The sequence below is a fragment of the Vulpes lagopus genome, chromosome 14 (genome assembly GCF_018345385.1).
Source record: "Vulpes lagopus strain Blue_001 chromosome 14, ASM1834538v1, whole genome shotgun sequence".
Lineage (NCBI taxonomy): Eukaryota > Metazoa > Chordata > Mammalia > Carnivora > Canidae > Vulpes > Vulpes lagopus.
The window spans coordinates 9030288-9053347 of record NC_054837.1 but is presented as its reverse complement, the minus strand read 5'-3'; the positions used below and the strand labels follow the sequence as shown (position 1 = coordinate 9053347).

Genomic DNA, 23060 nt, shown 5'->3' with positions numbered 1-23060 from the left:
TCTCTCTCTCTCTCTATGTGACTATCATAAATAAATAAAAATTAAAAAAAAAAAAAAGTTAACTTCCAACTACCATGTAACCCAGCAGTTGCCATCCTGGGCATTTATCCCAGAAAAATGAAAACTCTGTACCACAAACATAGTGGTTTATTGGTAACAGCCAGAAACTGGAAACAAATCAGATGTCCTTTAACAGGTGAATGGCTAAGCAAACTGTAGCATGGAATTCTATTCAGCAATAAAAGTGAACTATGGACACACATGAGCAACAGTCTAGGTAACATAGAGGTACCATAGAAAGCCTGTCTCAAAAGGTTACATGATTCCATTCATGTAACAGTCTTGAAATGACAGAATTATAGGAATGGAGAAACAGATTGGTGGTTGACAGGGATTAAAGAAGGGGTTTGGGGCGGGGGGATGTGGGTGTGATTACAAACAGGCAACATGGGGCAGCCCGGATGGCTCAGCGATTTAGCGCCGAGGCGTGATCCTGGAGACCCGGGATTGAGACCCATGTCAGGCTCCCTGCATGGAGCCTGCATCTCCCTCTGCCTGTGTCTCTGCCTGCCTTTCTCTCTCTCTTTCTCTCTCTCTCTCTCTCTCTCTCTCATGAATAAATAAATAAAATCTTAAATAAATAAAAAAAAAAGGCAACAGGAGGCATCCTAGTGAAGATGGAAGTGTCCTGTGTCTTGACTGTGTCAGTGTCAGCATCCTGGTTGTACTAGAGTCGCGTTGTGCTAGAGTTGTACCAGCTCATATCACTGGGGGCCTGGGTAAAGGGTACATGGCATTTGTATTATTTTCTTAAAACTACATGTGAGTCTATACTTCAAAATGAAAAGTTTAATTAAAAAAAAAAAAACCTAAACACCAAGACCTCCCCAGACCCCCACACTGATGAGAAAAAACTCAAGCCCTTGGTTTATGTCCTGTGAACTGCTCTGTCCCCTGTTCTCCACCCTGTCTACCTCTCCAGCCCTTTGCTGTGTCACCACATAGCCCGAGTGTTGGTGGCTGGCTCTGTAACCCAAGCCCCAGAGCTTCCATACCTCTTCTACCCCCAAAAAACAGTACTCTGCCTTGGGGCCCATGCGCGGAAGCCTTGCTTGGGGTGGGTTGAGCAAGTGGATATGAGAGAGGAGGTCCTGGATGCAGTAGGGACCAGTGTGAGGGGTCTAGCTGCCTGAGCAAGGAGGAGACCCCCTGCTAGGGTGCGCTTGAAAGTCTGAGGACCAAAGTCGATAGCAGGGTGGTATATTTTCTTCCTCCACAAATAACCATCACTAAAATGGCATTGATCTTTGTGTTTGAATTTGCATCTTACTCTTCTCACCATACTGCTGGATATTTGTGAACAGATTTTGAAAGTGGGGTCAGCGGGCCTGGAGGATTGGCTTGTACTGGGAGTTGGGGAAAGGTGCAGATCACTGAGGGTGGGTCAGATATTCCCAGAAGTGCTGTCTCCTCCTGTGACTGGCTCTCAAGGCTGTGCTTTGATTGTTTTGAGCCCCCCATGCCGATGTCTCCCTTAGGGGGAAGGGAGAGACAGAGATTCCGTTTTCCCCTTCATAAAAGCTCAGAGTTATCTCTGGGTCCGTAGACCCATCCCCTTTTAGGGTAAGGTCAGGGTGGATGACTGGGACCGAATCAGGGAGTGTTCTCAGCAGGATGTGAGGTAGAAGTTGGGGATACCAGGAGGCACAGAGCAACTGAGGGGTATGAGTGGCTTCCATGAGGCTCCTAGTTGTCTTCCCTTGTGGCCCTCTTGCCTCCTTCCTAGCCATCCCTGGTTCTCTTGGTGGCCCCATGCAGGTATATGCCCATGCGGGCGCCACACTGGAGGGGAAGATGTACGTTACTTGTGGCCGCAGAGGGGAAGACTACCTAAAGGAGACGCACTGCTATGACCCAGACAGCAACACCTGGCACAGTCTGGCTGATGGGCCCGTGCGGCGAGCCTGGCATGGCATGGCTACCCTCCTGGACAAGCTGTACGTGATCGGGGGTAGCAACAATGACGCTGGCTACAGGAGGGATGTGCACCAGGTGAGCAGAGCTGGGCCACCCCACATATGTTCTTCCCATCTCTTCCAGTTGTTTTGGATGAAAATTTATGTGCCACATGTCTGCCTTTTTATTAAGTAGCCTTTATTTTTTATAGTGGTTTTAGATTCTCCGCAAAATTGAACAGAAAGTGCAGAGATTTCCCGTATACCCTCATCCCTGCACACATGGTCTTCCCCACCAGAGTGGGACATTTGTTGCAATCGATGAACCCACGGTGACATGTTCTTACCCCAACACCACAGTTTACACCAGGGTTTGCTCTTGGTGGTGTACATTCTCTGGGTTTGGACAGATGACATGTATCCACCTTTATAGTATGAGGCAGGGCACTTTCATTTGTTTTTATTATTGAAAACATCAATTATAAAGTTAGTATAACCGAATTGCAGAACCTTTGAATAATGGATAAGGCTGAAGAAAAGTACCCATAATCCTACTTGGTGCCACTGTTCTTTAGTCCTCTCTGTGCGTGGTTTCCCCCTCATTGTAGGTAAAGAGCTTTCCTGCTTCTGGCTAAAGTTTGTGGTGGCTGTTTTCCAGTTTAATACACAATTTCCGTAGCCACTGCCCCATCTTAGTGGCCATGCAGAATCCTGTCATGTTGGTGCATCATTTGGATTGGTCCAAAGTTTAGCTATTCCAAGTAACATAAATAATATTTACTTTGTAGTGTGTTTCAGGTATTTTGGATTGTTTTCTTAGGTGAGAGCTCTGCTTCTTAAAGTGCGGTCCCAGAACAGCAGCATCCGCATCACTGGGAACTTGTTAGAATGCAGGTTCTCAGGTCCTACCCCAGACCCACTGAATTGGAAGCTCCAGGGGTGGAGCTCAGCAGTCTGTTTTAACAGGCTCTGAGTGGTGAGAACCCGTCGGCTCTCGTGGATCAGTTTCCTATTGTGGCCATGACAAATCACCACCAACTTAATAACTTGAAACAATATAAGTACATTCTTTTTATTATTTTTAAAAATATTTTATTTGTTTATTTGACAGCACAAGGAGAGGGAGAGGGAGAAGCAGGCGTGAGCAGAGACCCCGGGATCATGACCCAAGCCAAAGGCAGACTTAACCAACTGAGCCACCCAGGCGCCGCATAAGTGTATTCTTAATTTTTGTAGGTCCTAAGTCCAGTGTGGTCTCACTGCGATAAAATCTGGGTGACATCAGGGAATCTGTCCTTTTTAGAGGCTTTAGGGGAGAATCTGACTCGTTGCTCACTCGGGTTATCAGAACTGAGGTCCCTGTTTCTTTGCTGGCTGTCAGCTAAAGGCCCTCCTTGGCTTCTAGAGGCCTCTGCATTCCCTGGTATGAGGCCGCTTCGTCCTTAGCCAGCTACAGCAGGTTGTCCTTCTAACTTCTCTTCTCTCCTGTTAGACTTTCCCTTTCTGCCTTCAAAGACTTGTGCCATTAGATGGGTCCACCCGGAAAGTCCGGGATACCCTCCCCACCTCGAGGTCCATACCCTTACGTTTGTCTGCAGAGTCCCTTTTGCCATATAAAGTAACACAACTTTAGAGATTTTAGGACATGGACTTCTTAGGAGGGTCATTTTTCTGCCTACCACAGCTAGAAAAACAAATGTACTATTAAATCAAAAAAATAAGATTTGGGGGGCTCTTAATACATACTGTCAAATAGCCTTCCTGGAATGGCAGACAAACAGACACCCATGAAATGGCTTCATTACACATTCATCAGCATTGGGTCTTGTGATTTTTTCCCCCCGGTGGCTGGTAGTTGTCAGGGACAAATTTAACTCCGATTTTACATTTTTTGGATTAAAAAAAGGTCAGACATTTCCCCATATGTTTGTTTACTGTTTGGGGTAATTTTGAGATGTGAGAATGTTGATGGTCATCCCTAGTCAGCAAATTAACTATTTACACATTTTATCAGCACTTCTCCCTGGTGTTGGGTGCTCTGAGGGAGTTAGTTGGGGGTCCGTGTCTTTGGTCAGTCAGTCTTGTGGAGAGGAGAGAATCTCAGGCCTTAGAGAAGAGCATGCCGGTGTGCCCACTGTGTTGCCACACACCTGGGGCCACAGGCTGGCTGAGGCTCCTGAAGGCAGGACAGAGGATCAGCCTGGTCCGTGGACAGGATATTTTGATGCAGGCCCCAAACTCTTCCTCCAGGGGAGCCGGGTTTACACACAGCCTGGCCGTGCCCCTCAGTCTTGGTCTGAACCCAGGGCCTGGCCAAGAGTGCTGCCCTGCCCATCTGGCCCCGGCGGCCTGGCAGTCTCCATCCCAGCAGGTGCCCAGCTTTACTCTGACCTTGGCTTTGCAGGTGGCCTGCTACAGCTGCACATCCGGGCAGTGGTCATCTGTCTGCCCACTCCCAGCCGGCCATGGCGAGCCTGGCATTGCTGTGCTGGACACCAGGATCTATGTGCTGGGTGGCCGCTCACACAACCGTGGCAGCCGCACGGGCTACGTGCACATCTATGACGTGGAGAAGGACTGCTGGGAGGAGGGCCCGCAGCTGGACAACTCCATCTCAGGCCTGGCAGCCTGCGTACTCACCCTGCCCCGCTCCCTGCTCCTCGAGCCGCCTCGTGGGACTCCGGACCGCAGCCAGGCTGACCCGGACTTTGCCTCCGAGGTGATGAGCGTGTCTGACTGGGAGGAGTTTGACAACTCGAGCGAGGACTAGGGCTCCAGCACCTGGTGTCAGAAGGGAAGGTGGCGGGAGCTCTGAGGGCAGCGGGCCCCCAGGCGGTTCCACCTGCCACCTGTTGGCAGTGCCTGCTTGCCAGCTCCTGCTACCCATCCTTCACACCAATCTACAGTTGTATTTGGGGGGCTCTGCAGATCTGTGGCTGTGATCACCCTACAATGGGGAATGCTTGCGAAGGGCCCTGGTTCTCTGGAGGAGTTTACCGGGCCCGCTCCACCTCAGCTTGGATGGGGCATGGCGTCACCAGCTGTCTTGGCTCCCCAATCCCTGGTTCTAGTCCCTGCTGGGCTGAGAAGGCACCTTCTCCAAAGGGACCTGGGGACTGGCCCTGTGGGTGAGGGGGCCGAGGCACACTGCGCCCCTTTCCATGGGCAGGGAGGGAGTGGAGTGAGCCCGTCGCCTGCCTGGCATCCAGGGGCTGCTGAGCTCCCGAGGCCTGGAGAGGGAACAGAGAGACAGAGTTGCCCAAGACTGGCTCTAGTAGTAAAAAGGTCCCTTGCAGCTGGGCTTTTCTGACTCCATGTTGTTGATAAATGAAATAAATCATCTTACAAAAGGTGTGAATTGTTTTCCTGTGGCCGCGGCCTCACCATCCGTTCACAGCCTGTGCAGGGCTGCCCCATGAGAAGCACTGGCTTCTGGGATCAACTGCTGAGAGTCAGTGGCAGGCCAGGAGCCCCCATCGGAGGAGGGAAAAGCACGGTACACCCCCAGCTAGCAGGGCTGTTACTGGGAAACCTGAAAACCCACCTTGGTCTGTTGACAGGTGGTCACCCGGCCTTCCCTGGTGGGGTGCTCTTCTCTGAACCTCAGTCTAGCTCCATCTCGTGGCCCCAAGTAAAGCCCAGCCCCATGTCTGGGGAGGGAGGTCTAGTCGCCATAGGCTCCTCCCGGTTTGCTGGATCTGAGTGTGCACAGAGGTGGGAAGGGGAACTGCATTTCCTCTAGGTTCACTAGCTCAGTTCTTAGCACATCATCTCAAGGGGCAAGCTGGTTCAGTGGATGGCAACCTTGGGGCCACCAGTGAATGGGCTGGGCTTCTAGCACCTACTTTGCTTCTGCACAGTAGAGCTTCCACCTGAACACTCTCCCATCTGCCACAGCTTCTGCTCTTGCAAACTCCCAACAGCAGAGAGCAATCTGCGGATGATCTGTGACTTCCCAAGTCTCCTGGGCAGAGAACATGAGGACAACTGGTCTTCTTTCTGTACCCCAGTGTCTTGCCCAGAGCCTGTGGCAGCTGGCACTCTGTCATGGATGGAGGAGAACAGAGGGGTCAGTGTAAGCTGCTTGTGGGAGGAGAAAGGGGGTAGGGTCCAGATACCCTAAGGACTTTGGGGTGTGGTGTGAGGCTAGTGGAAGTTGCTGTCTGCCCCTCAGGACCATATGTATGATCTTCCTATCTGTCACTTGGGGCTTGAGTTCCCTGCAAAAATATGGCCCCACTCTGCAACCTCAAAGAGACATCATGCACTTATACCTCAGGTGGCAATCCCACTGTTGACCCTAGTGGGTCACTTCCAAGGGGACAGAATGACCACGTTCTTTAGCATCATCTCCCTTGCTAAGGGTCTCACAATAAGGACCCAGCATTTCTGGTCTTTACTAATACCCAGCAGGCCAAGGCAGCAGTTCCTGCAGACCCCAGGATTTCTGGGAAGGAGAAGCACCAGAAATGCCCACCCCCCTTCAGCGGTGTGTCCCAGGCTTGCTGGTGTAATGCCCCACCCAGAGCCATCAAGGTGCAGCCACCGCTTTGTAAGAGATCTGTGCTCTACAGGATGGGGAAGGAGGGCCTGTGAGGCCCCATGGGCATGGGGTGGGGTAGGCTTGAGACCTGAGAGGAGTCCTGCCACCCTCCAGCCTGGAGGCATTCAGGCTACCTCCTCCCAGCACTTGTCTCAGGACCTAGGCAGCCTGGGCTCTCCAGCCTGGCAGGCTCTCAGGCCCTGCCCGCATGCCCTCACTCAGCTTGGGGCTCAGCCCTTTCTGCCTGCAAAACCCTCACCCTCTCAGGTCCCCCTGGAAGCCATCCTGGCCGGAACCAGCTAGGTGGCCCAGGCTGCAGACCCCTGTGGTGTGTCTGTGTGGTTGTCTGTGGGTGCCTGTGAACTCACAGCTTCCTCATCATGATATTCACCTGGCACCAGGCCAGCCATGTGGACCGTCACTCACCCACACTTCTCAGTCTCCTGATCGGGGGACAGACATGGGCCCTGAATTCGACCTGAACTTGCCATCAATGGGGAGGTGGCCATGATGGTACATATGTGGAGGACTGTGGGTTTTTTTTTTTTTTTAAGATAGACTTCTTTCCTTTTTAATACTTTATTTATGTATTTATTTGAGAGAGAACACAAGCAGGAGGAGTGGCAGAGGGAGAAGCAGGCTCCCCGCAGAGGAGGGAGCCCAACACAGAGCCCAATCTCAGGAGCCTGGGATCATGACCCAAGCTGAAGGCAGACGTTTAACTGACTGAGCCACCCAGGGGCCCTGAGGACTGTGAGTCTTGAGTGAGATGAGGCTGGGGACAGTCCTGCGAGCAGTGGGAGGCAGCCGGATGTGATTAGAAAGACGCCTCTGGGTGATACACGGATGCGGTACGGATGCGGTAGATACATATTTGAGACATTGATGAGGTCCTGGTGTTGGCATGGGGTGGGGGCATCATCCAGCTGCCTTCACAGAGGAGGAAATTTGGGGGTGGCAAGCAGTTCTGAGGAAAGGGAAAGAAGGTGATGGAATTTGAGACACCTGTCCATGAACTCCGTCCAGCTGGCGGTGAGTGTCCGAAGCCCTGGGGCCTGTGCCCCTAAAGCCCGGAGCTGGGCTGCCACAGGCTGCTGGGCAGGCCCTGCAGCGCCAGGGCCCTCTGCTGGGCCTCTGTTGCTGACAGTCTGTCTATGCCCCCTCCTGGGAAGGGCCCGGGCACTGGGAGGGCACTGTGAGGTCAGGGCCGTGCCCAGGCGGAGCTGCCCACAAGTGGCTGGCCTGTTTACTTGTCCCCAAGAGGTATTTGCATTTGTGATCTCGGGCTACGACTTCCCTTTCCACCTGCCCAGCTGCTGCCTGCCTTGAGGCCTCCCTCCTGAACCCGCATGACTGAGGGAGGCCCCAAACCTTCAAAGTTCCCCATTTGGCTCCTCCCTCCACCCACCTGCCCCGGACAGGCCTCTGGCCCAGCCAGCCCGGTGATGTCCACAGCTTGGCCTTTCAAGCAGTTATTCCAAGCCCCTCCTTCAGGCCATCTTCCACTCTGACCACCTCCAGGGCCACTGAGGAAGGACATCACCTCTCCCTCCTCCTCGGGGAGCCCGTATGTACCCCTCCCAGAGATGGCAGGTGCCCTCTCCCTGCACCGGTCTTCCCGCCAGCTCCCAACTCTAACAAAAGACGAGTTCATCTTTGCTGGGACCTGGATGCCGGCTTCATGTTCCCTACCCCGGCCTGCCCGCCTTTCCCGCTCCATGGCCCCTAGGATTGGGTGTGTGTCCCAGAGCACTGGCACCTCCTCTGTTCCCAGGCTGGGTTCCTCTTCCTCCCTGCCCCCCCCAAACCCTGTTCCTCTCAACTTTGCTCCCCTCCCCCACCGCCCCTGCTCTGCTCTCTGCTGTCACCCCACTCTTCCTGTTGCAGGAGCCCCCCCCAACCTCCACCCTCTGGACCTTGACTTCTGGTGACCCAACAGCCTTCTGAGTACAACCTCTCTCCCAGGCTCCTCTTCCTCCCCTGGAGGAGGTTTGCAGAGTCTGCCGCTGGGGTTCTCCGGCCTCCTCCCTCGGCCTCGGCCCCCACCTGCATTGCCCGCCGCCTTCTATCGGAGCCCACAGCTGGGCCATTCTCCTTCCGTGGAGACGCCCAGGGCTCAGGTGCCCAGAGGCCTCGAGCATCCTGCTGCGCGTCCTCTGCAAGCCCCGCTGCACAGAGGGGAGCCTGAGGAGCCACCCTCCCGGCCCAGCTCCCACAGGGCTTCGCGCGGGGGAACCCGGGCCTACTTTCGGCCGGGACCTGGGCCGTCTGCGGCCGCCCTCCCGCGGCCGGTTCCGAGGCGCTGGGGACCCGAGAGCTTCGGGGCGTCGCGTTCTCGCCCCCCACCGCCCTTCCCGCCCCGGGCCTGGCCGTGCGTTGGGCGCGCAGGGGCGGCTTCCCCGGCGGCTGTCTGGAGAGCGAGGGGAAAGGCTCCGGGCTGGGGGTTCCTCGCGCGGCCCCCCGCGCCCCTCCCTCTCCCAGCGCTCCGCGGGCCGCCTCCAAGTTCGCCCCCAAGTTTGCGAGCGGCCGCGTGGGGGCGGGGGCGCGCGGAGGGGCGGCGGCGCGGCCGGAGGGTGGGGTCTGGCGCGCGGGGCGGGCGCTGCCGCCTGGCCGGCCGCGGCTGGCCCGGGATCAGGGAGCCGATGTGGAATTTCCTGCCCGGCCCGGCGCCCCTCCTGCCGCCCCCCGCCCGGCCGCGCACTCCGCTTCCGGCCGCTCTCGCTGCGGCCGCACCCGCGCCCGCGCCCGCCCCGCGCCTGCCCCGCGCCTGCCCCGCCGCATGGAGGGCGCAGGGCCCCGGGGGGCCGGGCCGGCGCGGCGCCGGGGAGCCGGGGGGCCGCCGTCGCCGCTGCCGCCGCTGCTGCTCCTGCTCTGGCTGCTGCCCGGCCCCGCGGCGCCCCAGGAGCTGAACCCGCGCGGCCGCAACGTGTGTCGCGCGCCCGGGTAGGAGCCCGGCCGGGCTGGGGGAGGGGGCCGCGGGGGCGCCAGGGCCGCGGGGCGGGGGGCTCCCGGGACCTCCCCAGGCTAAGCGCTCGGTCCTTCCCGCCGCCCTCGCCGACTCCTCTCCAGGCCGAGCCTGGGCGCCGGGCCACGACGGTGCATCCGAGGATACCCCGCACGCGGAGTCAGCGGAGGGGAGAACCGGGCGCAGTGGGCGCCCCGAGGGGTGACGCGCGGAGTCTGGGATTCCAGACCTAAGGGAGCGGAGCCCCCCGCGGGCTGCGGAGGCCGCAGGGAGAAGTCCGGGAAGGGCATGTGCAAAGGCCCCGGCGCGAGTGCGGCTCGAGCCCGGAGGGGCGCGAGGGTCGAGGGGAGGCGGAGCAGCGCTGCTGCGAGCAGGGAGCCGGCGAATCTCAGGCCGGCGCGGCTCGGAAGCTCGGGTTTGTGCCTTAGCCGTGGGCGCGGGTGGGAGGAGGGTGGTGATGGAGCTGGGCGCCGCGGAGCCGCCGCGCTCACAGTGGACCAGAAGCGGGATCCGGGGGGACAACGACGTGCGCGGGGTCCCACGGAGGTGGGACTCCCGGGGGGAGGCTGGGTGCGCGGCGGGGCGCGCAGACGTGGGGCTCCGCGAGGTGCGGGCTGCGGAAGCGGCCGTGGGACGGGCAGCGGGCAGGCCGCGCCGGAGAGCCGCGGGCCCGAGACCCTGAGCGGGGGAAGAGCGGACGACAGGCCCCCAGGCGTGGGCGCCGGGCTCGGGGGACCTGGTCGGCCGGTCAGAGGCCACGGCGAGGTCAAGGGCATCTCCGCCCGGGCCCCGGAGCCGGCATTTGGGGGTGCCTTGGCGCGAGCCGGGGCGGGTGGGGGGTGGCGCCGGGCGGGCGGGAAGCTCGGGCAGCTGGAGAGGAGGCCCCGGGGCCGCGGGCCGGGTCCCGTCGAGGCGCCCCGAGCCGCAGGGCTTTGGGAGGCCGCGTCCGGGGGCTCGGCGGCCGCCGCAGACAAGGGGCTGCGAGGGGGCCGCGCGGGGTTTCCGAGCTGGGATCCCGAGGCGCGCAGACCCCTCCCCACCGCGAGCCCCGCCTCCGGGGCGGGGGCCGGCCTGGCCCGCCATCTGCTTCACATCGACGCCGCCGCCGCCTCCCGGGCCTCCCCGGCCCCAGGAATGCAGTGGCAGCGGCGGGCGGGGCCGCGCCTGAGAGGGGGAGGGCGCGATCGCGGCCGCCTGTCTCCGCCTCGGCGCTCCTTCCCCGGTGGGGCTCCGCGCCGGGATCCGGGGGCGGCGCGAGCCGTCGGCAGCCTCGGCCTGCGCTCGTTGCCCCCGCCCCGCCCCGCCCGTGGGGTGGCTTGTCCGGTAGCCCAGAGCCCCATCCTCGTGCCACCCTTCCCACCTGGGTGGACCGGGACAAACCGCTCAGCCTCCCTGGGCCTGTCTCGGCCTCTGTCAAATGCGGTTGGGGGTGGTACCCCCCTCGTGGAGTGGAGACGGGGTGATTGTGATTATGTGAGCCCCCGGTTTCTGGGAAGGACAGCTTTTCTGGGCACTCCCCACCCAGGGACTGGGCCATTTCTTCCATTACCCGTCCAAGGCTCCCACCAGGGGCTCAGAGTCAGGAGGACCGGAAGAGGGGGACATACACTCAACCAGTAAAACCCCATGCACCTACTGTGTGTGCCAGGCCTCTGGTTGGTGTAGCCATACACAGCGGCAGAGACAAATACCACCCCGTCCCCCCAGTGGAGGAGCCTTCCAGCAAGTCATCTGACATCTAGCGAGTGCTGGGGAGGAAGTGTTCAGTTGGGGAGTGCTGTATCCTTTAGGGTCTTCTGGGGAGACCCACTGAGGGGTAATGTGTGGGCAGAGAGCCACAGGAGAGAAGGTGTCTGGGGGCAAGGCTCTCAGTGCAAAGGAAGGCTTCTGGAAGCACAGAAAAGAGCCATGCGGGCTGGGCAGCGCCTGGGAGGGGGATGGTGGAGAAGCCAAAGAATGAGGGTGGGCAGGCCACAGCAGGTTGCCCACTGCTCTGAGGACCTGGGCTTCTTCTTTGAAGGTCATGGGACCCCCCAGGGGTGTTACACAAAGGAGAGGTGGGATCTGACCCGGTTTGGCTACCAGCTGGCAGATGAACTTGGCTCAGGAGGGCAAAAGGGGGAACCAGCTAGGAAGTCAGTCAGGAGAAACCAGGGAGAGTGAGGGTGGCTCTCACAAGGCTGGGGCAGAGGAGGAAGTGGTTTATCCCATCATCGATCCTCATCGATCCAGTTTGGAAGGGAGAGTGGCGTGTTTCTCCATGAATCAGGTGTGTGCTGTCCCAGTCACTGTGGAGGGGATGCCTCTGGGGTTTCAGGCTCCCAGCCTGGAAGGATGGCACCACCTCAGATGGGGAAGGCTCCAGCTGGGGGAGGCTAGGAGTTGGGTGTGGGGAGGTGGGCCCCCCTGGAGGGCTCTGAGCATTCTGAGCACCTTACCTAGATGGGCCCCGGGGAGTTTCCTGAGGGACTGGGCAGAGGAGAGGAGAGGACAGAGCCAAGGAGGGGGGCAGAAACCAGAGGAAGGGTGTCCAGGGGGGTAGGAGGAGAGCAGGGATGTATGGGATCCCAAGTGGCATGGTAGGCAGAGGAGCCTCCAGGCTGGATTGGAGAGAACGGGGACAGACATGGGCACAGTGGGGCAAGCAGTTCTCCCAGGGTGCTTTGCTGCATTGGCCTGGCCAGGTTCAGGATCACAGGGTTGGAATCGCGGCAGTTTTGTTTGCAATGACAGTGATCTGGAGGGGGCAGGCCGAAGCAAGGCCTGCTTGCTAAGGGACCTGGACCAGCCTGTGGCCCGGCTCCCCAGGGTCTGGCTAACTTCTAGCTCAAGAGTGGGAACTGACCCCTGCGCCAGGCCATTTTTCTCCTCATCTCACTTTTGTAAGCTCTTGAGAGGGTGGGCTTGCCACCCCAGCCTGGCCTCCTCTGCCAGCCCACCCGGAAGGAAAGGCTGTGGCAGCTGTCCCACAGGCTCATCCTCATGTTCTTGCTGAACCCACATGGGCTCCATCCTGCCAGGGGGTAGAAGGTGTTAGCTCTGCTGGGTGGGGCCTAGGTGCCAGCCATGCTGGGGGTGGGGGGTGGGACCAGGGGAACTCAGGAGCTTCCTGGAACCTGCACAGCATGGGCTGGAGAACAGTCTGCAGCTTTGGCTGAGCTCTTAGTTCCTGCCAAACGCTAGATATCTCGGTTTTCTTAATACTCCCGCCAGACCCATGGGCCCCGTTCTACTGAAAGTCAGAGAGGTTAAGTTCTGGGCCCAAAGTCATAGCTTAGTGTGGCCCAAAAGCCAGACTCCTAACCACAAAGTTGTGTGGCCCCGGGGCAGAAAGTGGTCAGCGCTTCCAGGGCCATCCCAGCTGGCCATCTGGCAGGGCCCCTACGGGAGGGACAGGGACACCTGCAGAGGCTCTCTACCCAGAGACCTGGGTTCAGAATGGGCAGGAAAGGCAGGAGGGTAATAGCTGGTGGATCTGGCTCCACCTGCAGATGGGCACCTGAGTCCTGTGGCTGGGCTGGGTCGCTGGAAACAATGACTGGGCCAAGCCTGCTTGTGTTCTTGGGTCTGGTTTCCTGTATCATTTGTAGAAAAGATGCTGGGGTCCATCCGTTGCAGTTTGGGATTTTATGGTTCCTGTTCCCAAGGTTCCTTATCTTTGGCCTGAAAGAGAATCAAACCCCTTAGGTGGGGTGGGGGCCCATCCAGGGTGTGACGATGTTCTCTGCTGGGGAATGGCGGGGGGCGGTGGGTGGCATTTTGAGGGGGATGATATGGGCACCTGCGGTCTTTCCCTTCCCAGCCGGTTCTACTCACCAGGGTTTCAGGCCTTCTTCCAACGTCCTTCCAACACCACTTCCTGGTTCTGGATCGGACCCTTCTGAAGGAGCACACTTCTTTTTCTCTGAAGTATGAATAGCTGCTATGTGCCTTTAGGATCTGGGCAAAGTTCTAGGTCTAATGGGACCCAGGAACCTGCAGCCTGAGTTCCTTCTCCGGCTCCTCCGCTCCCCAAATGTGGGCACACCCCATCTCAACCCCCACATGCCCTCTCCAGGGGTATGCATCACTCTGGCAGGGCCTCCAGACCTCTGTGCCCAGGATTTGGGAGGCTGTACTACCCTGAAAAGCAACAGTTATTAGTTACTTACCTCCTACGAGGTAACACTTTGTAACTTGTAAAACCAAATAAAATTAAAACAAGATTTTAAAAACATGTAAGTAGATGCTCTAATATCTCCTCCCTCCATTCCACGCCTTGCCCTGGTGCTCTGGGCCCCACACGTTTTGCTCTCTTTGCTCTCCTTGCCTTCATGGAGGACTCCCAGGGTATGCCCTCCCCCTCCACCGAGTGGACACCTCTATCAGAGGCTGCACCTCTGCCAACTGGGTATCCAGGTGTGCCCAGCTGGCCCCACTAGTCCCTGCTGTCTGGGTCATGTCACATCTAGATGCCGGCACCCATCTGGCCGGGCCCCCACTGCCAGCAATGCCCCTTTAAGCAGGTACAGAGACTGGAGGACCTCTCACCAGCCCCTCTGGGACACCTGGGGTTCTTTCCTCAGGCCTCCTTGGCCAGGGCAGGGGGTCACAGAGGAGTTAAGTGGAATGGGGAGGGGTGGGAAGACCCCTGATGGAGGAGACTGAGGAGTTCTTGGAGGCTAGCTCTCTTGGCGTCGCCCTCTGCTGCCTCCCAGTGTCTGCGCTGCGGGGCTGGAGTATGGGTCTTCCTTGTGGGAATCCCCCCACATGACAGCAGTACCGGGCACAGGGCAGGGCCTCCATAGCCACCTGTGGGCAGCGAGGGCATGGCTGCCAGCCCTAGCAGGGACAGGCGGCGCGGCTCAGGCGCCCTTTCTCTGCCTGCAGCTCCCAGGAGCCCACGTGCTGCGCCGGCTGGAGGCAGCAAGGGGACGAGTGCGGGGTCGGTGAGTGGGGCACCCTGGGGACCTGGGCAGTGGGCAGGGACACGGAGAGGGCGGCTCGCGCGGGGGTAGGACACGCGGCGGCTCAGGCCCGTCTCGCCCGCAGCGGTGTGCGACGGCAACTCCACGTGTTCGGAGAATGAAGTGTGCGTGCGGCCGGGCGAGTGCCGCTGCCGCCATGGCTACTTCGGTGCCAACTGCGACACCAGTGAGCAGGGATCCGGGAGGGCGCCGGGCAGGGGGCAGGGCCCGGGAGGGGGGCGGGGTCTGACTCGGGAACGGGATCCAGCGGGAGGGAGGGTCCCCAAAGGTGGGGGGCGGGTCCGCGCGGGGCGGGTGGGGGTGGGGGGCGTCCTGTCCGGATCCCGGGCTCCGTCGCGGGCACCCCGGCCCGACACCCTCCTCGCCCGCCCCTGCAGAGTGCCCGCGCCAGTTCTGGGGCCCCGACTGCAAGGAGCTGTGTATGTGCCACCCGCACGGGCAGTGCGAGGACGTGACAGGCCAGTGTACGTGTCACGCGCGGCGCTGGGGCGCGCGCTGCGAGCATGCGTGCCAGTGCCAGCATGGCGTGTGCCACCCGCGGAGCGGCGCGTGTCGCTGCGAGCCCGGCTGGTGGGGCGCGCAGTGCGCCAGCGCGTGCTACTGCAGCGCCACGTCGCGCTGCGACCCACAGACAGGCGCGTGCCTGTGCCACGCAGGCTGGTGGGGCCGCAGCTGCAACAATCAGTGCGCCTGCAACACGTCGCCGTGCGAGCAGCAGAGCGGCCGCTGCCAGTGCCGCGAGCGCACTTTCGGCGCGCGCTGCGAGCGCTACTGCCAGTGCTTTCGCGGCCGCTGCCACCCTGTGGACGGCACGTGCGCCTGCGAGCCGGGCTACCGCGGCAAGTACTGCCGGGAGCCGTGCCCCGCCGGCTTCTACGGCCTGGGCTGCCGCCGCCGGTAAGCGCGGCCCCTGACCCGGGGGAGGGGGGCGGGGGGCGGGGCGCCGAAGGGGGCGGGGGGGTGAGGCGGCTCTGGGCCCCGCCTAGCCTCCCGCCCCGTCCTCAGATGCGGCCAGTGCAAAGGCCAGCAGCCTTGCACCGTGGCCGAGGGCCGCTGCCTGACATGCGAGCCCGGCTGGAACGGCACCAAGTGCGACCAGCCGTGCGCCACCGGCTTCTATGGCGAGGGGTGCGGCCACCGCTGCCCGCCCTGCCGCGACGGGCACGCCTGCAACCACGTCACTGGCAAGTGCACGCGCTGCAACGCGGGCTGGATCGGCGACCGGTGAGCAGCAGCCCGTGCCCGAATGCGTCCCACGCGGCAGCCCCCCGTCCCCGCCAATCCCCGAGTGCTCTCCGCGGAGGGCACGATGGGGGTTGGGTTCTTTTGCTCCCGTTTCCTCTAACTCCGCCCCGCCCCGCCCCCCGCGTTCCGAGGTGCGAGACCAAGTGCAGCAATGGCACTTACGGCGAGGACTGTGCATTTGTGTGCAACGACTGCGGCAGCGGCCACTGCGACTTCCAGTCGGGGCGTTGCCTGTGCAGCCCCGGAGTCCACGGGCCCCAGTGAGTCCCAGGGACCCAAAGGGGGTCAGGGGGTAGCACTGGGCACAGGGGTCCAGCCAGACCCCAGGTGCGGTTGGTGGCCCACTAGACCAGACCCAGGCTTGGCCCTTCAAACTGCGTCTTCCAGAACAGCAGCTAGGGAATGCTCAGGCTCTTCGGGGGCAGTTTCCTGCCCTGGTGTGGAGCCGGCGCTCCGGGCAGGATCTGGCAACCAGCTCAGCCTGTGGCCAGTGGGCTCCTGAGGACCGCAGGGTTGAGGTGGCCCCGAGCTGGTGCCGAGAGAGCAGAGGCCTCCGCTGAACAGCCATGAGCCCCGGCTGGCAGCCCCTCTTCTCACCCACAGTCAGCCCAGAAGTGGACACTGCATCCCCCAGGTCCCATCCCGCTAGTTTGCGACACATTTCCAAAACGTTGATCATCCTGGCGGCGGTGGTGGGCATCAAACCCTAGAGAATGGGGACAGGAAACCAGGACTGTCTGGGGGCAGGGGCGAGGGCGAGAGGCGTCACGGAGGACCGCTGTGGCCCTTCCTGACCCGGTGCCCCCGCAGCTGTAACCTGACGTGCCCGCCGGGGCTCCACGGCGTCGACTGCGCCCAGGCCTGCAGCTGCCACGAGGACTCGTGCGACCCGATCACTGGTGCCTGCCGCCTGGGTGAGTGGTCGAGGGGGCATCGTGTTGAAGAAGGCGCCGGGGGTGCCGGCGCCCGCCCTGACCCCGACGCTTTCCCGCAGAGACCAACCAGCGCAAGGGCGTGATGGGCGCGGGGGCGTTGCTGGCCCTGCTCCTCGGCCTGCTGCTCTCGCTGCTCGGCTGCTGCTGCGCCTGCCGCGGCAAGGACCCCGCGCGCCGGTGAGGCCCGACGCCGCCCGCTCTCCCGGGTTCCGGCCGCGCGCCCCTCCCGGGCCTGGGGCCCCGCCCGGGGGTGCGGCCCTGCGCGCCTGAGCTCGGGCTCCGGCGGGGATCGGACCCCTGCAGGCCCCGCCCCCTCACTCAGGCCCCGCCCCCGCAGGGAGCTCACCCTCGGGAGGAAGAAGGCGCCGCAGCGACTGTGCGGTCGCTTCAGCCGCATCAGCATGAAGCTGCCCCGGATCCCGCTCCGCAGGCAGAAGCTGCCCAAGGTCGTAGGTAAGGATACAGGCACGGGGTCTCTGGGGGCACGCCCCCCGATGCAGGACATACCGGGCCTTGGGTGTTGATGTGGGTGGGCTGGGGAGGGACGGAAAGAGGGGCTCCTGATGCCGGTGAGCCCGGGGAGGAAGGCAGCAGGCTTCGGTGTGCAGGCAGGTGTGGGGGCGTGTCGGGGAAGTTTGGGCCCTGTTTCGGTGAGTGGGAGTGATTGCACCCCGAGTGTGTGGACATCCTGGTAGGACTGCGCTAGCTGCAGGTGAACAGCGGGCAAGAGTGGGGAGGTGTGGTGGTAGGTGGGACCTATGCAGGGAAACTCTGCTACGTGTAGAGGCCGCCCGGCACCCGCCTGGACTCCCTGCAGTGCTCTGGGTCCTTCTGGAAGGCGGGCAGGCTCGTCCCACAGTTCCCCCACTCCATGTCAGGACTCCAGATTGGAGGGAGGTGCTTCTCTCCGGTCTGTTTGCACTGATACAAACCAGGAGCAGACTCCCTCTTTGCCACCTGTTTCTGAAGATGAAGGGGAGGGGAGACTCATTTCCTGGGAGGTAAAGGTGGTGACAGCTGAGAAAACCCCTTGGCCCACTCAGCGGGGTGGGATTTATGGACACAAGTGTGGGGGCTGGACCCCACATCCTAGCTACAAAAGGAGGACAGGCCAGCCAGCCTCTGAGACACACACCCCCCCCCCCAATGTGGGTTCTGCATTCATGGAGGCTAGGCCTGGGAGTTCAGACTGATGAGATGGGCTGAGCCAAAGGGTGCCCTTGCCACTGCACGCTTGGGCTGATACAAATGCTTCAAGGCTCCCTGGGTCCCACAAGGCAGGGGCTGAATGTGGCTTGGAGGCCCTGATGGCCTGTCCCAGCCGGGTGTTCTCTCTGGCCTTCTTTTTCCAACACTTCAGCCCATCCTTGTTCTGCTTCCTGGCTGCACACACTAACCTTGCACCTTTAACTGCGTTGTTCCCCCTTCTCTCTTTTTACCAGTCGACCTCCACCCATTCTCCCATCTTCTGCCTGTTGAATTGCCTGTTCCACCCACCGTCTTAGGGTAGGGCTGGTCTTAGTTATGCCATCATTTGTTGCAGAAGGGCTAGTGAGGGCACAGGCCAGGGTAGGGTGGGGCCCCTGGCAGCTGTGCCTCCCTCCTTCCCCAGTGGCCCATCACGACCTGGATAACACACTCAACTGTAGCTTCCTGGAGCCACCGTCGGGGTTGGAGCAGCCCTCACCATCATGGTCCTCCCGGGCCTCCTTTTCTTCCTTTGACACCACTGATGAAGGGCCCGTGTACTGCGTACCGCACGAGGGTGAGTACTGCTCTGCTTGGGCCTCTGTGCAGTTAGGGGAAATGTTCCAGCTGGAAAGATCTCTGTGCTCCGAGGGACAGGGATCGTGGGGATGAAGGGTGTGGTGATGCTCTTAACTGGAGGCTGGACACAGAGCCAAGGCTGTGGAGTGGGGTTCTGTGCTGCTCAGTGCTGGACTAGGGTAGGGTCTGGGGAGGCGGATGGGCTCTCCTGTCTTTAGCCCAGCTCAGATTCACTTCTTGAGGGAGACCATTCATAAAGAAGGTTGTGGGCTTGGGTAGATGGCAGAGGAGACAGGAGCGGATGGTCTACAGGGTGTGGGGCACTTTCCCCTGGAGTTTTGGTCACAGACACCTGGAAGGAGCTGGTTTTCTGGACTTGGCCTCTCTTCCCTTGACTATCCCTCTGGGTGACCTTGGGCAGGTGACTAACCTGAGCCTTAGAAGCCTTCTCTCTCTTTTTAAAAGATTTTATTTATTTATTCATGAGAGACACATAGAGAGAGAGAGGCAGAGACACAGGCAGAGGGAGAAGCAGGCTCCCTGCAGGGAGCCTGAGGTGGGACTGGATCCTGGGACTCCAGGATCACGCCCTGGGCCAACCAAAGGCGGCGCTAAACCGCTGAGCCATGCGGGCTCCCCAGAAGCCTTATCTCTTAATGAGGAATAATACTCCTTGGAGGTGTTCCAGAGTCATAGTTGATGATGTGCCCCCCCAGGTTGGGGATGTGGTGGCAGAGGGGTGCCAGGCCAGGCCGAGGTTGGGGCTTCAGCCCCAGGAGATCAGCACACCCGAGGGCTTGTAGCCGGTGCTGTGACTTCCCCAGGCGCGTCTAGATGCCAGGAGACTGAGCATCAGCTGGGGCGGGGAGGCCGAGGGGGAAGGGCGAGGGTTTTGCCTGCAGGCAGATGCCAGCGCCCTGCGGAGGCCTTGAGCGCCGGCGCTTCTTCCCTGGGCAGAGACCGCAGCCGAGAGCCGGGACGCGGAGCCTCCCACGGCCCCTGCCGAGGCGCCGGCGACCCTGCCCGCGTCCGCAGAGGAGGCGACGCCCCTCCCCGCGTCCTCGGACAGCGAGCGGTCGGCGTCGAGCGTGGACGGGCCCGGGGGGGCGCTGTACGCGCGCGTGGCCCGGCGCGAGGCCCGGCCGGCCCGGGCCCGGGGCGAGGCGGGGGGCCTGTCTCTCTCGCCATCCCCCGAGCGCAGGAAGCCACCTCCACCCGACCCTGCCACCAAGCCCAAGGTGTCCTGGATCCACGGCAAGCACGGCGCCGCTGCCGCTGCCCGCGCGCCATCCCCGCCGCTCCCGGGACCCGAGGCCGCGCCCAGCCCCAGCAAGAGGAAACGGACGCCCAGCGACGCGTCGGCGCGGCCGGAGGAGCCCGGCAGCCCCCGGGCCCGCGACCCGACGCCCCGGCCTCCGGGGCTGGCGGAGGAGGCGCCAGCCCTGGCCTCCCCCTCGCCGCCCCGGGCTCGGGCGCGGGGCCGCGGCCCTGGCCTCTCGGAGCCCACGGACGCGGGCGGCCCCCCGCGCAGCGCGCCCGAGGCCGCCTCCATGCTGGCGGCGGAGCTGCGCGACAAGACTCGCAGCCTGGGCCGCGCCGAGGGGGCTCCGGGCGCGCAGGGCCCGCGGGAGAAGCCGGCGCCGCCGCAGAAGGCCAAGCGCTCGGTGCTGCCCGCCTCGCCGGCGCGCGCGGGCCCTGCGCCCGAGGCCCCGGGGCCCGAGAAGGCGGCGGCCGGCGCGCCCGCGCCCGCGCCCGACACCCCCCGGAAGAAGACCCCCATACAGAAGCCGCCGCGCAAGAAGAGCCGGGAGGCGGCGGGCGAGCCGGGCAGGGCCGGCGCCCCCACCCTGTAGCGGGCGGCGGCCCGGCGCGCCCGCAGATTCCCCAGGCTTAGCAGCGCTGCTTGCCACCCCGCGTCCCGCGCCCGCCCGACGTGCCCGCGGCGGCCTCCCGGGGCCTCGGCCTGGAGCCGCGGGGCGGGAGGCCGCGTGTCGTTGGCTCCGGCTCCCGCGGGCGCTCAGCAGGCCTCTCCCCGCCCCTTGGCCGAGGGCTCCGAGGGCTCCGCCGGCTCCGCCGGGTGGGGGTCCCGAGGGCCAAAGACCCGAGGGTTCCGCCTGGAGACCGCGTCTCACGGACCCGGAGCGCGCTCGGCGGGCGCCTTCTCATTGGTTGAGGCCAGACGCACTTCCGCCTCGGCTGCCTCTCATTGGTCGGGGCCTGGCGCCCCTGGCGGGGGGGCGCTCTCTCCTAGACGGTAGCCCAGGGCTACTTCCGGTAGCCGGGCTGCTTCCGCTGGCCCGGCCCGGGCGTCTGGTGGATTGGAGCCTGGGGAGGAGGGCTGGTCTCTGCTCCTCAGGGGCCTCGGCGTCCCCCGGCCCGGCCTGTGCCCCCACGTCCCCCCTCTGCGCCCCCAGCCCCGGCCCCTCAGCTGTCGAGCTGGTTTTGATGGCCCCCCACCACCCCACGTGCCGCGGGAAGCCGAGGGGCGACTCCAGTGGCCTGAGGACACGTATTTATAGGCCCCCAGCAGGGCTGCCCCCCCATCCGGGTGCCCCAGGATGGGCTCCTCCCGGCAGGGGCTTGGCCAAAGCTTTCTGAATAAAGTGCCTTTTTTTTCTCCTGTGCTTTGCTTGCTTCCTCTACGCCCGTCCTCGCTCAAGGATCTTCCCTCAAAGAATCCGGGAGACCTCATCCCTCTGCGGCCTGTGCTCACGCACCAGGCTGCGGCGGCGGCTGGAAGCCCAGGTGTGGGTCCCCCGCGACCCTCAGCCCATCGCTTAGGTATCGGGTCCACAGGCCGCCTTGGCCCACCCCGATCTCCCGGCAGCCCAGGATGAAGGCTGGCCCAGGACAGGCCAGCGCGGGGAGCTTGTGCGGGTGCTGCCTCTGACCTGTGCTGCTCCCCGGGGCCTGCTGTTCCACTCGGGGGCTCCCCACTCTTTGGTGTGGCGGCGGCGGGTCAGAGGCTGAGGCCAGGGGCCAGTGGGCCACGGGCACCGCTCCAGCCGGGCCTCCTCAGGCACAAACAAGATGGTCTGGCCCTGCACAGAGCCCCGCTGTCTGCCTCAATGGGCTCCTTGTCCTCCGCCGGAAACTCTCCCCCAGCCTCCCTCCCTGCCAGGCCGCGGCAGGCGGGGGAGAGGGACTGGAGCGTGCCTGGCCCAGAGCCCTGGCGGGCCTCACAGGCAGGCCCAGCCCGCCAGGCTTCTATCTGTGCCCGTTCGCCCCCAGCCCCTGCATTGTCACTGCCTCTGGCCCTCGGCAGGCCTCCCGGTGACCTCCCTGGCCTAGGAAGCCAGCTTTCTCGGGCACCCCCTGGCCTCTGTCCACCCAGGCTCCTCCCATCCCCCCGCCTCTGGCCAGCAGGTCTCTTTCCATCTTGAGACCCAGCAGGTTGGATCAGGAGATTAGGCCAGCGCCGTCCAGTCACCTCCCCAGCCCCATGGCGCAGCACAGACGCTGGCAGCCCAGGGGTCTCACCCCGCGAGTCTCGCCCGCTGGCCGCACATCACGTCACCGTCCACTTCAGTGACCCATACGGGGGCTCAGCCACCTGAATGGAGACGGCCTCCTGCCGCAGCGGGACATCTGATGTGGCTTTACATGGACATAGTCCTGGCGTTTGGCCTGGTCGGCGGCGCGCGGAATGCAGGCTTTCCTCTGGCCAGCCGGGCTCCCTCCCGGTCCTGGCCCTGCGGCCGGCCACCTCCGAGGCTCCCGGGCACCGGGCCACGCCGGCTGCTGGGGCTGAGAACACAGGCTGAGCGGCGGCCAGGAGGGCCGGATGCCCAGCGCGGCCCGGCGAGGCCAGGGCAGCGACTGAGGGTGGCAGGGAGGGCAGTGCAGTGGTCCAGGCACGGGGACGGGTTTGCCCTGCACCCCCTCCCCCGCCCCCAGCGAGGCCCACATCATCGCTCCCCGACCCCCAAACGTTAGCTCCAGCTCCCCCTCTCTTCACGGTCTGGAGTCAGCGTAGACCCGGCCTGTCCTGCCCCCCCCCCACCGCCCCAGCTCTCCCGGCCCTGGGAACCCTCCAGGTGCCAAGACCTTGACCCTCAGGACCCCCTCGAGTGGGTGCCTCACGGGGGCACCGCCGTGCTTCCAGCAGCCCTTGTCGCCCGCCTCCACAGAGGGCATGATGCTGTGACCTGGAGGCCGGGTTAGGAACAGAGCCAAGGCCCCTGCACCCCCCAGGATCCGGGGAGCCACCAGGACCCCCAGCAGCCCCTGCCTGACACCCGCTTCCTCCCCCTCCTCGGGCGCTGCAGTGCCAGCTTCCAGGGAAGGCGCCACAGAAGGAACCGCGGCTGCTGGAACCTCCGTTGCCATGGCGATGGGGACCACAGGACCCACATCTGGTAGCGATTGAGGAGGAAAAATTATGAGTCGTGGAAAACGCAAATATTTTTTGTAGCACAGAGCACAAAGGAGCGGGAGGAATGTGGGCCTGGAGGAGGCCGGAGGCAGCCCGGGCTTCAGGGCTTCAGGGGCCCGCGGCTCGACACCCGCCACAGCCCGCGGGAGTCCACGGACAGGCGACCCCCAGCAGGCAGCCGGCTGCCTGCCACGCACAACACAAGCGCCTGGAGCGACACACGCCCCGTCGGGCACACACGCGCACTGAGGCACACACTGTAACGTGGACGTGCACATGCGACAAGACCCAAGGCCACACAGAGACCT

General features: G+C 62.6%; 2 protein-coding genes across 2 annotated transcripts in view; both read left to right on the top strand.

Annotated features, from left to right (window-relative positions):
- KLHL22 (kelch like family member 22) overlaps window positions 1-5305 on the top strand; it is a 37901-nt gene extending 32596 nt beyond the window's left edge. The window contains exons 6-7 of the mRNA XM_041729217.1: window positions 1819-2052; window positions 4360-5305. Coding sequence (XP_041585151.1) covers window positions 1819-2052; window positions 4360-4725 — 600 coding nt within the window. The 3' untranslated portion in view covers window positions 4726-5305. The remainder of the gene's footprint in view (window positions 1-1818; window positions 2053-4359) is intronic.
- A 3972-nt stretch (window positions 5306-9277) lies between these two features.
- Window positions 9278-20996, top strand: SCARF2 (scavenger receptor class F member 2). Its single transcript, XM_041729420.1, has 11 exons — window positions 9278-9441; window positions 14333-14391; window positions 14495-14596; window positions 14808-15327; window positions 15436-15654; window positions 15807-15935; window positions 16486-16589; window positions 16670-16787; window positions 16948-17063; window positions 18223-18375; window positions 19335-20996. Exons 1-11 carry the CDS (start codon window positions 9278-9280, stop codon window positions 20228-20230), a joined length of 2580 nt encoding a protein of 859 aa, XP_041585354.1. The 3' UTR covers window positions 20231-20996.
- The last annotated feature ends 2064 nt before the right edge of the window (window positions 20997-23060 follow it).